Source organism: Phyllobates terribilis, unplaced genomic scaffold, assembly GCF_046119375.1.
Source record: "Phyllobates terribilis strain yellow unplaced genomic scaffold, ASM4611937v1 Scaffold_3__8_contigs__length_932513732, whole genome shotgun sequence".
NCBI lineage: Eukaryota > Metazoa > Chordata > Amphibia > Anura > Dendrobatidae > Phyllobates > Phyllobates terribilis.
In genome coordinates this window covers 441,451,025-441,463,932 of record NW_027362763.1, presented here as the reverse complement: position 1 = coordinate 441,463,932, position 12,908 = coordinate 441,451,025, and the positions used below count along the sequence as shown (strand labels likewise).

Here is a 12,908-nt window from a genome sequence, read left to right as displayed (position 1 = left end):
GTTTTTGTTAATTTTACATCCCCAAAAACGGAATAGAAAGCGATCAAAAAATGTCACGTACCCAAAAATGGTACCAATAAAAATGTCAACTCGTCCCGCAAAAAACAAGCCGTCACATGACTCTGTCGGCCGAAATATGGAAAAATTATAGCTCTCAAAATATGGCAATGCAAAAACTAGATTTTGCAAAAAAAAGCGTCTTTTAGTGTGTGACAGCTGTCAATCATAAAAACCCGATATAAATCTGGTATCTCTGTAATCGCACCGACCCGAAGAATAAGGTCGTCTAATCACTTATACCGCACGAGGAACGGCGTAAAAAATAAATAAAACCAATTCTTCACCTGCTACTGATTTGTTTATTATGTCTCCCAATGTGCTCACCACACATCTAGATAAGTTCCCTAAGGGGTCTAGTTTCCAAAATGGTGGCACTTGTGGGGGGTTTCCACTGTTTAGGCACATCAGGGGCTCTCCAAACGCAACATGGCGTCTGCTAATTATTCAAGCAAATTTTACATTCAAAAAGTCAAATGGCGCTCCTTCCCTTCCAAACCCTGCTGTGCGCCCAAACAGTGGTTTGCCTCCACATATGGGGTATCGGCATGTTCAGGAGAAATTGCACAACAAATTTCATGGTGCAATTTATCCTATTACCCTTATGATAATGCAAAATTAGGGGATGAAAAACATTTTTGTGGGAAAAATGTGAACATTTTATTTTTACAGCTCAATATTGTAAACTTCTGTGATGCACCTGGGGGTTCAAGGTGCTCACCACACATCTAGATAAGTTCCCTAAGGGGTCTAGTTTCCAAAATGGTGTCACTTGTGGGGGGTTTCAACTGTTTAGGCACATCAGGGGCTCTCCAAACGCAACATGGCGTCTGCTAATTATTCAAGCAAATTTTACATTCAAAAAGTCAAATGGCGCTCCTTCCCTTCCGAACCCTGCAGTGCGCCCAAACATTGGTTTTCCCTCACATATGGGGTAACAGCGCGCTCAAGAGAAATTGCACAAAAAATTTTGTGGTCCATTTTTTCATGTTACCCCTGCAAAAATAAAAAAAAATTGGGTCTAAAGTAACATTTTTGTGAAAAAAGTTAAATGTTAATTTTTTTCTTCCACATTCCAAAAATTCCTGTGAAGCACCTGAAGGGTAAATAAAGTTCTTGAATGTGGTTTTGAGCACCTTGAGGGATGCAGTTTTTAGAATGGTGTCACTTTTGGGTATTTTCTGTCATAAAGACCCCTCAAAGTGACTTCAAATATGATGTGGTCCCTAAAAAAATGTTTTTGTTAATTTTGTTGTAAAAATGAGAAATCGCTGGTCAACTTTTAACCCTTATAGCTCCATAATAAAAAAAAATTTGGTTCCACAATTGTGCTGATGTAAAGTAGACATGTGGGAAATGTTATTTATTAACTATTTTGTGTGAAATATCTCTCTGATTTAAGGGCGTGAAAATTCAAAGTTTGAAAATTGTAAAATTTTCAAAATTTTCGCCAAATTTCCGATTTTTTCACAAATAAACGCAAGTGATATCGAAGAAATTTTACCACTATCATGAAGTACAGTATGTCCCGAAAAAACAATCTCAGAATCAGCGGGATCCGTTGAAGCGTTCCAGAGTAATTACTTCATAAAGTGACAGTGGTCAGAATTGAAAAATTTGGCCCGGTCACGAAGGCAAAAACAGGCTCTGGCGCGAAGTGGTTAACAATTGTTGATATGCCATGGCATACCATAATGGAGAAGAGCTTACTTAACTATAAAGTGCTGCGTAACCTACACAAGAAGATGGAGTAAAACATTGAATATCCTGGGAATAATGCAATGATAAACTTCAAATTAAGTTACTCATTATTCCCTTTATTTATATTTGCTTCTGAATATAAACAACATTAAGCAATAGATAATTTAATACAGTGTCTATTGGAGCCGGATGTTTATACATTTTGATCCCTTGACATCATTTTATGCGTGTGATCTTTTGAAACTTTTAAAAAGAGCTGAATCTGATTGGGTAGGAAGATGTTCAAAATGTTTATTGATCAAGCTTGTTAGTCCCTTTAACATGCTGCATACTAATTTCAAGTCAAACATTTGCAAAGAAATGTGTGCTTATTTTATGAGTCTGTTCATTTCAAAAATCAGAATTAGCCTTCATTACTGTTTATCCTGTATTTATTTTTCATAAAGCACATACAGTGGGGGAAATAAGTATTTGATACACTATGGATTTTGCAAGTTTTCCCACTTACAATGAATGGAGAGGTCTGTAATTTTTATCGTAGGTACACTTCACCTGTGAGCGACAGAATCTAAAATTAAAAAATAGAAAAATCACATTTGAAATCATATGGTTTTTAAATAATGAAATTAAATTTTATTGCATGAAATAAGTATTTGACCTGCCAACCAGCAAGAATTCTGGCTCTCACAGACTTATTAGTTTTTCTTTAAGAAGCCCCTTTAACCCCTTTACGACATAGGGCGTCTTAATACATATCTGTGCCCTGGGCCTTATGGACCAGATACGTATTAATACGCCCTGACGATTTCACCCGCACACAGGCTGTGTGGGCGCGATCGCCGCCAGGTGTCAGCTGATTGTCACAGCTGACACCCAGTACTATGTGCAGGGAGCGGTCCCGCACCGCTCCCAGCACATTAACCCCCGCAATGCTGCGATCGAAGTCGATTACAGCATTGCGGTGGCTAAGGGGAGGTGATCGGTGTACTCACCTCCTCTTCCGGCCTCCAGCGCTGTCTGCCGCGGCTTCCTGGATGTTGCCATGATGACCCTATGTCGTCATGACAATATCCGGGTCACCAGACAGCAGGAAGATTTTTTGGACATGCGCAGTGCATTTCCAAACTATCTTCTCCCTGTCCAGCGCTGACAGCCTGCATGGCACAGGGATGGTGCTCCATCCCTATGCTATGCAGGCGATCAGAGGAAAAAAAGTGAAAGTCCCATAGTGGGACAAAAGTAAAAAAGTAAAAAAAACTGTCATAAAGTGAAAAAAAAAAAATTGTAAAAATATATAAAAAAAAATAATCCACCAAAAATAAAAATATAATGTACCCATCAATACATATTATTATGAAAAAAAAACAATAAAAGTACACATTTGGTATCGCCACGTCCGGAACGACCTGACCTATAAAACTGTCCCACTAGTTAACTCCTTCAGTGAACACGGTAAAAAAATAAATAAAAAACGAAGCAAAAAACAATGCTTTATCACCATACCGCCAAACAAAAAATGGAATAACACGCGATCAAAAATGCGAATATAAATAAAAATGGTACCGCTGAAAACACCATCTCGTCCCGCAAAAAACAAGCTGCCATACAGCTCCATCAGGCGAAAAATAAAAAAGTTATAGCTCTCAGAATAAAGCGATGCTAAAAAATAATTTTTTCTATAAAATTGCTTTTATTATGTAAAAGTGCAAAACATAGAAAAACGATATAAAAGTGGTACCGCTGTAAACATACTGACACAAAGAATAAAGCGGCCTTATCAATTTTACCACACGCGGAACAGAATAAAAAAAAAACAATTCCTGAATTGTTTGTTTTTGTTTATTCTGCCTCCCAAAAATCTGAAGAGAAAGCGATCAAAAAATGTCACGTGCCAGAAAATGGCACCAATAAAAACATCAACTCATCCCGCAAAAAACAAGCCATCACATGACTCTTTCTGCCAAAATCTGGAAAAATTATAGCTCTCAAAATATGGCGAAAACTAGATTTTACAAAAAATGCATCTTTTAGTATGTGACAGCTGTCAATCATAAAAACCCCATATGATTCTGGTATCGCTGTAATCGCACCGACCCGAATAATAAAGTCATCTAATCACTTATACCGCACGAGGAACGGCGTAAAAAATAAACTCTCGGGTTAGGGTTGTGCTAGGGTTAGGGCTGGGGTTGGGGTTAGGGCTGTGATGGGGTTGAGATTTTTTTCAAAAGTAAGAAAAAAAGATGACGATATGGTGGCTAGTGTTGAGCACAAGTGCTCAATACTTGAGTTTGCATCACGTGCTTGGGTATGCATTGAGTATCGTGGGTATTTGAGTGACATGCTAGAGTCTCCGCCCCATATGCTTTGTGGCCAAAAAAACTTTGTGGGGATTGCCTGCCATGCACGAGCAATCCCCGCATGTTTGTTTTGGGTGTCTAATAACCGTGAAACATGTGGGGCAGGGACTCGAGCATGTCACTCGAGCACATGCAGTACATGGTGCATACCTGAGTACCCGATGCAAACTCCAGTAGCGAGCACTTGCGCTCAAGACTAATGACAACTTATTCAATATGATGACCTAATGTTATCAAATTCTGTGTCGTACCTCTGGGTTCAAAATGTTCACTATACCCCTTGATAAAATCCTTGAGGGGTATAGTTTCCAAAATGGGGTCATTTGTGTGGGGTTTCCACTGTTTAGGCACATCAGTGGCTCTCCAAACGCCACATGGTGTCCGCTAACAAATTGAATGGAAAATTGGCTCAAATTGTTAGCGGACACCATGTCGCGTTTGGAGAGCCCCTGTGTGCCTAAACATTGGACCCCCCGACAATTGACCCCATTTTGGAAACTAAACCACCCACGGCACCTATCTAGATACATAGTGAGCACTTGGAACCCCCAGGTGCTTCACAAATTGATTCGTAAAAATGAAAAAGTGGAAAAAAAATACTTTTTCATTTTTACGGATTAATTTGTGAAGCACCTGGGGGTTCAAAGTGCTCACTATGCATCTAGATAGATGCCTTGGGGGGTCTAGTTTCCAAAATGGGTTCACTTGTGGGGGAGCTCCAATGTTTAGGCACACAGGGGCTCTCCAAACGCAACATGGCGTCTGCTAATTATTCAAGCAAATTTTACAATCAAAAAGTCAAATGGCGCTCCTTCCCTTCCGAGCCCTGCCGTGCGCCCTAACAGTGGTTTTCCCCCACATATGGGGTATCTGCGTGCCCAGGGGAAATTTCACAACAAATTTTGGGGTCCATTTTTTCTTGTTACCCCTGCGAAAATAAAAAAAATTGTGTCTAAGTTAACATTTTTTGTGAAAAAAGTTAAATGTTCATTTTTTTCTTCCACATTCCAAAAATTCCTGTGAAGCACCTGAAGGGTTAATAAAGTTCTTGAATGTGGTTTTGAGCACCTTGAGGGGTGCAGTTTTTAGAATGGTGTCACTTTTGGGTATTTATGTCATAAAGACCTCTCAAAGTGACTTCAAATGTGATGTGGTCCCTAAAAAAATGGTTTTGTAAATTTTGTTGGAAAAATGAGAAATCGCTGGTCAACTTTTAACCCTTATAGCTCCCTAACAACAAAAAAATTTTGGTTTCAAAATTTTCGCCAAATTTCCGTTTTTTTCACAAATAAATGCAAGTGATATCGAAGAAATTTTACCACAATCATGAAGTACAATATGTCACAAAAAAACAATTCTCAGAATCAGGGGGATCCGTTGAAGCGTTCGAGAATAATTACCTCATAAATTGACAGTGGTCAGAATTGTAAAAATTGGCCTGGTCATTAACGTGCAAACCACCCTCGGGGGTAAAGGGGTTAAGAATTGCACCTATTTGAACTCGTTGCTCTATAAAAGACACCTTTCATACAATAAAACACACTCCAACCTCTCATCCATTGGTCAAGACCACAAGAGCTGTTTAAGGACACCAGGGACAAAATTGTAGACCTGCCCAAGGCTCGGAAGGGCTACAGGACAGTGGGCAAGCAGCTTGTTTAGAAGGCAACAACTGTTGGCGCAATTATTAGAAAATGGAAGAAACATAAGATGACTGTCAATCTTCCTCGGTCTGGGGCTAAATGCAAGATCTCACCTCGTGGGGTAAGGATGATTCAGAGAAAGGTCAGGTCAGGAATCAGCCCAGAACTACATGGGAGGACCTGGTCAATGAATTGAAGAGAGCTGTGACCACAGTCTCAAACATTACCATTAGTAAAACACTACACCGTCATGGATTAAAATCTTGCAAGGCACGCAAGGACCCCGTGATCATGCCAGCACATGTCCAGGCCCGTTTAAAGTTCACCAATGACCATCTGGATGATCCAGAGGAGGCATGGGAGGTCATGTTGTCAGATGAGACCAAAATAGAACTTTTTGGTAGCAGCTCCACTTGCCATGTTTGGTTGAAGAAGGATGAGTACAACCCCAAGAACACCGTCCCAACCGTGAAGCATGGTGAGTGAAACATCATACTTTGGGGGTGCTTTTCTGAAGATGGAAGAGGACGACTGCACCGTATTGAAGGGAGGGTGAGTTGTGTCATGTATCGCGAGATTTTGGCCAGCAACCTCCTTCCCTCAGTAAGAGCATTGAAGATGGGTCGTGGCTGGGTCTTCCAGCATGACAATGACCCGAAACACACACAGCCATGGCAAGTAAGGAGTGGCTCCGTAAGAAGCATTTCAAGGTCCTGGAGTGGCCTAGCCAGTCTACAGACCTGAACCCAACAGATAATCTTCGGAGGGAGCTGAAACTCAATGTTGCCCCAAAACCTGAAAGATCTGTATGGAGGAGTGGGCCAAAATCCCTGCTGCAGTGTGTGCAAACTTGGTCAAGAACTACAGAAAACGTCTGACCTCTAATTACTATCAAAGGTTTCTGTGACAAATATTAAAGGGGTGGTCCACTACAATACATAATTCGCTCATCGATTTAAACCTTGTAAAGAAGTATTTTTGTAAATGGTGCACACTTTTTATCTCTCCTCTTTCATTGGCCGCAAGAGCACGCTGGATACTAGGCTGTAACATGTGGTGAAATGCTGCCCTCAGCCCAGTCAGTCGGGGATGTGTGTGCGCTACTGGGTCACACCTGGATGAATCCAGGAAATTCAGAAGTTGACGTGACATCAGTGGATGTCAGCAGCGGCCGCAGTCAGGGTCACATGATGCAGACTGAGCAATCAGCAATAGCGCCGCTCACAGGCACATATAGCAACAAGTAGTATTTACAAAAAATACACTCTCAGTTGAAATGTAACTATGATAAAAATTACAGACCTCTCCATTCTTTGTAGGAGGGAAAACTTGCAAAGTCGGCAGTGTATCAAATACTTATTTTTCCCACTGTGTCATCTGGCATCGAAGAGACTTAGAGCTTTGTGATTACTGAAAGGGTGCAGCGTATGTGGTGATCTAACAGAATCGATGGATTGCATGGTGAGATGAGCTAAGATTTCATATAGTACACTATAAATCTTAGCGGATGCATTTATACAGTTATCAAATACCTCTACATGTCTAACATGCTCTTCCTTGTGAATGTCTGTGACAAACAGATAAAGTATGGCTTCTACATTGTAGTAACAAATATCTAAGCTTTGAAAATGTATAGACTCAATAATTGCACACATGCTAATACTATTTGACATACCATTTTTTATTTCTGATTTGAGAGCATAAATCTTACTAGGTCACTGGTTTGAGTTTACTTTAGTCCATATCTATAAATACTTTCATGTCACCCAACCTCCAAGGGAAATCACAATTCTGAATAAATCACCTTATTCCTCTCTTCAGGTTAGTAAATCACCATTAACACAAACTTGCAGATATTTTCAGCTTTTCAGAAAAAGTCAAGCAATTCTGAATGGATTGAGGCAGTGGCTTTTAATGTAAGTTCAATATGAAAAGTCACAAACTGACAGCAATTTAAAACTTGGAAAAATAATAAAAGCACAATCAGTGAAATCCATGGAGCAACCAGAAATTCAGCAGCTGAGCTTTCCTGATAAAGTTTTTTTCTCCACTCGCAGAATGAAGTCATCAGATGATATTTGAACTGTTCATAGAAAATGGATTTGGTTTTCAGTGGGTCGGGGGTGTATGTAACAAGTGTGATGTATTCTAACACTAGCGTGATATTACATATCTATGCAGAAAAGCTACTCCATCCATTACCATCTATTGCTGGATGAATTCATGTGTTACTTGGTTTGTCTTCTCAATGTGGCCTTTCTGATACACCCCATGCAGGAAACAGGTTATTATCTTATTTTTGCAGTTTGATATTGGATTAGAATATAATGTAGGGACTGTAGTTGACAGGAAAATTCTGAAGTATCTGACATTACCAGAGGGTTAGATTGTAAACTCTTATGAATTCTTCTTTCCACATGTTGCAGTCACAGCGGATTTGCACCCATATTTCACATTATTTTTAGGAGGCTCTGACTTTTTTTGCACGGTTTGTTGGCTTGTCACCCTGCATGTATACAGTTTGCCCGTACTATAAAAAGTGCTGTGGAATATGTTGGAGCAGCATAAAGATTAATATAACTAAATTTGAAATGTAACTGTTGGAGACACTGGAAATAACAATTAACAGAATTGTAAACAATTGTCCAATGAAAACACAAAAGTCAGTAAATTAAAATAATTAACAAAAACACCTGCAAAGGCTTCCTAAGCATTAAAAAAGGTCCCTTAATCTGTTTCAATAGGCTCCACAATCATGGGGAAGACTGCTGACTTGACAGATATCCAGAAGGCAGTCATTGACACACTCCACAAGGTCCCAGAGTTCCAATTTTCATTTGGAAATCAAAATCCCAGAGTCTGGAGGAAGAGTGGAGAGGCACACAATCCAAGCTGTTTGAGGTGTAGTGTGAAGTTTCCACAATCAGTGATGGTCTGGGGAGCCATGTCATTTGCTGGTGTAGGTCCACTATCCTTTATCAAGACCAAAGTCAGAGCAGCCGTCTACTAGGAAATTTTAGAGCACTTCATGCTTCCCTCTGCTGACAAGCTTTTTGGAGATGGAAATTTCATTCTCCAGCAGGACTTGGCACCTGTCCACACTGCCAAAAGTACCAATACCTGCTTTAAAAACAACAGTATCATTGTGCTTGATTGGCCAGCAAAATCACCTGACCTTAACCCCAATAGAGAATCTTTGGGGTATTGTCAAGAGGAAGATGAGAGACACCAGACCCAACAATGCAGACGAGCTGAGGGCTGCATCAAAGCAACCTGGGCTTCCATAACACCTCAGCAGTTCCACAGGCTGATCGCTTCCATGCCACGCCGCATCAATGCAGAAATTGATGCAAAAGGAGCCCCGACCAAGTATTGAGTGCATTTACTGAACATACATTTCAGTAGGCCAACATTTCGAATTTTAAAATCATTTTTCAAGCTGTTGTTATAAAGTATTCTAATTTACTGAGATAATGACTTTTGTGTTTTCATTGGCTGTACGCCATAATCATCAACACTAACAGAAATAAACACTTGAAATAGATCACTCAGTAATGATTCTATATAATATATGAATTTCACTTTTTGTATTGAAGAACTGAAATAAATTAACTTTTTAATGATATTCTAATTTAGTGAGCACCTGTATACAAAAGATTACCATACGCTTTAGAGAAAAGTTGGCTGAATCTGCTGGTTTTGGTTGACCATCTAACATGTACAGAAGCCTGGCGACTTTCCTCCAATAGATGAACTAGTGGGGGAGAAGGATTAGGAAATTAGAATTTAAAGACGTTTCTTTTGTTCTTCCATGAGATAAGCTACCACCACTAGTATCTGGTGGTGGCTTACTCTCCTTTCGCCATTGAAAATGCATGCTCGGCCAAACCAATCGTGCATATCTATTGGAGAGTTACGAGACATAGTTGTCAGCTAAACAAGTGTCTTTCGGACAGATATGTCCGACTCTGGAATAGTTTATGGGTTAAAGCTTTCATCATTTACACGATAGGTCAGGCAACTATGCCCTATGCAGGGTCTAAGGGTAGACACGTATTAAAAATATCTGTCAGCCAAATACTCGTTCAACTAACAGCTATTTCTCCCAATTTCTTCATAAATATACAGTCTGAGCTAATCTAAATGTGCAGAAAAAAAGGATATAACCATGTTTCCTGGAGGAAGAAAGGATAGAACAGGTTAAAACCCAACAAAATCCTTTTTTATCCAGACATTTGCAATAAAGGGAGAGTGTGAAGACACCCATACACAAAGTTGAACAATGCTCCCTAAATAAATGACTAAATCTGACAGTTGTCATGTGAATACCTACCATAAGACTGCTAGAAACACTATGAAAGCATTCCCATCGGCATCCATGCATATAGCAGAAAGAGACATTAAAAAAAAGTTTGCTGTGATTTATGTTATACCTCAGTCTGAATGTTAAAAATACAAATATAATGTAACAATGAAAGACATTTTACAACCAGATATGCCGGTACAAAAAAGTAAAGGTGTCAAAAGTGAACTTGTGAATTTTATATTAAATTCCAGTGTACAATATTGATTTGTCAGCAGGCTCAATTAAATATCAAATTGATAAAAGTGAAGTTGCTTTGCATACTGTATGTGAAACTTGCACAGCCATCAAACTAGCCATTGTTCTCTCTCTTTCATATATTTTTCTGACCACTTTCGAGTGAGCTCCAGGTAAATGTTAGGCTTATGAGGCAAATAGTCCTCATACTTCATCTGAGCATTCTTCTTAGGCACAGCAGCTTCAATCTGAGTTCCTTCATGCCACTCATTGAACGATGTGATGGAGATAATACTGGGGTGCACCAGCAATGCAGCATTTAGTGCAGTCTCATAATATTTTCCATTTATTCTATTCCTGGTATTTTTGAAGTTCCAAGGACGTATGCTAGTGTCTATGTATCCTGGTCCAACGCTTGGTACGAATATCAAACTGTTGGAATCGCAGAAATCTTTCAGACTTTGCCAGTGTTGATGTGATGAACCATATGTAAAACCATTTGCGGCAAAATAAGTGTACATTCCATCAAAACCACTTTTTTGAATATCAAACTTATGTTTTTCCTCTACAAGCAAGGCCACAAAAATCCCATCATACTTGGTATTCCGAAGGCTGTGCGATCCAGAAGAGGTTAAGAGTTTAGCCCATGAATCAGATGATGTTAAATAGGAATCATAAATGTAAAACATTGGTAGACTTCTACCAGATCTCGTCTTGTATTTGTAAAATGCAGGGTGCTCTCCATATCTACAAAATAGACAAATAACAAAAATGTAAGATACTATTTAGACTATGTAAAGAAAAAAAATATATATATACAGTACAGACCAAAAGTTTGGACACACCTTCTCATTTAAAATTTTTTCTGCATTTTCATGACTATGAAAATTGTACATTCACACTGAAGGCATCAAAACTGTGAATTAACACATGTGGAATTATATACTTAACAAAAAAGTGTGAAAACAACTGAAAATATGTCTTATATTCTAGGTTATTCAAAGTAGCCACCTTTTGCTTTGATAACTGCTTTGCACACTCTTGGCATTCTCTTGATGAGCTTCAAGAGGTAGTCATCGGAAATGGTCTGCCAACAATCTTGAAGGAGTTCCCAGAGATGCTTAGAACTTGTTGGCCCTTTTGCCTTCACTCTGCGGTCCAGCTCACCCCAAACCATCTAGATTGGGTTCAGGTCTGGTGTCTGTGGAGGCCAGGTCATCTGGCGTAGCACCCCATCACTCTCCTTCTTGGTCAAATAGCCCTTACACAGCCTGGAGGTGTGTTTGGGGTCATTGTCCTGTTGAAAAATAAATGATGGTCCAACTAAACGCAAACCGAATGGAATAGCATGCCGCTGCAAGATGCTGTGGTAGCCATGCTGGTTCAGTATGCCTTCAATTTTTAATAAATCCCCAACAGTGTCACCAGCAAAGCACCCCCTCACCATCACACCTCCTCCTCCATGCTTCACGGTGGGAACCAGGCATCCGTTCATCCATTCACCTTTTCTGCGTCGCACAAAGACATGGTGGTTGGAACCAAAGATCTCAAATTTGGACTCATCAGACCAAAGCACATATTTCCACTGGTCTAATGTCCATTCCTTGTGTTCTTTAGCCCAAACAAGTCTCTTCTGCTTGTTGCCTGTCCTTAGCAGTGATTTCCAAGCAGCTATTTTACCATGAAGGCCTGCTGCACAAAGTCTCCTCTTAACAGTTGTTGTAGAGATGTGACTGCTGCTAGAACTCTGTGTGGCATTGACCTGGTCTCTAATCTGAGCTGCTGTTAACCTGCGATTTCTGAGGCTGGTGACTTGGATAAGCTTATCCTCAGAAGCAGAGGTGACTCTTGGTCTTCCTTTCCTGGGGCGGTCCTCATGTGAGCCAGTTTCTTTGTAGCGCTTGATGGTTTTTGCAACTGCACTTGGGGACACTTTCAAAGTTTTCCCAATTTTTCGCACTGACTGACCTTCATTTCCTAAAGTAATGATGGCCACTCGTTTTTCTTTACTTAGCTGCTTTTTTCTTGCCATAATACAAATTCTAACAGTCTATTCAGTAGGACTACCAGCTGTGTATCCACCAGACTTCTGCACAACACAACTGATGGTCCCAACCCCATTTATAAGGGAAGAAATCCCACTTATTAAACCTGACAGGGCACACCTGTGAAGTGAAAACCATTTCCGGTGACTACCTCGTGAAGCTCATCAAGAGAATGCCACACACACACACACACACACACACACACACACACACACACACACACACACACACACACACACACGGTGTGTATATACACACAGGCTGGTCCAAAAGTAGGTGGACATAAAGTGTAATAAGGTTATGAAGGGGGAGATTTATCAAACATGGAGTAAAGTGAATCTGGCTCAGTTGCCCTTAGCAACCAATCAGATTCCACTTTTCATTCCTCACAGACTCTTTGGAAAATGAAAGGTGGAATCTGGCTGCTAAGGGCAACTGAGCCAGTTTCACTTTACACCATGTTTGATAAATCTCCCCCTTCATAACCTTATTACACTTTCTGTCCACCTACTTTTGGACCACCCTGTATATTACACACTGCTCAAAAAAATAAAGGGAACAC

General features: G+C 40.0%; 1 protein-coding gene and 1 long non-coding RNA gene across 5 annotated transcripts in view; one reads left to right on the top strand and one right to left on the bottom strand.

The window, feature by feature from the left end:
- LOC141259550 (uncharacterized) overlaps nt 1-12,908 on the top strand; it is a 348,768-nt gene that overhangs the window by 91,995 nt on the left and 243,865 nt on the right. The window lies entirely within an intron of this gene.
- Nucleotides 7,658-12,908, bottom strand: part of MANEA (mannosidase endo-alpha) — a 34,813-nt gene continuing 29,562 nt past the window's right edge. For both annotated transcript variants that reach the window (XM_073675726.1, XM_073675727.1), the window contains exon 5: nt 7,658-11,048. In XM_073675726.1, the coding sequence (XP_073531827.1) occupies nt 10,412-11,048 (637 nt within the window). In that variant the 3' untranslated portion in view covers nt 7,658-10,411. The remainder of the gene's footprint in view (nt 11,049-12,908) is intronic.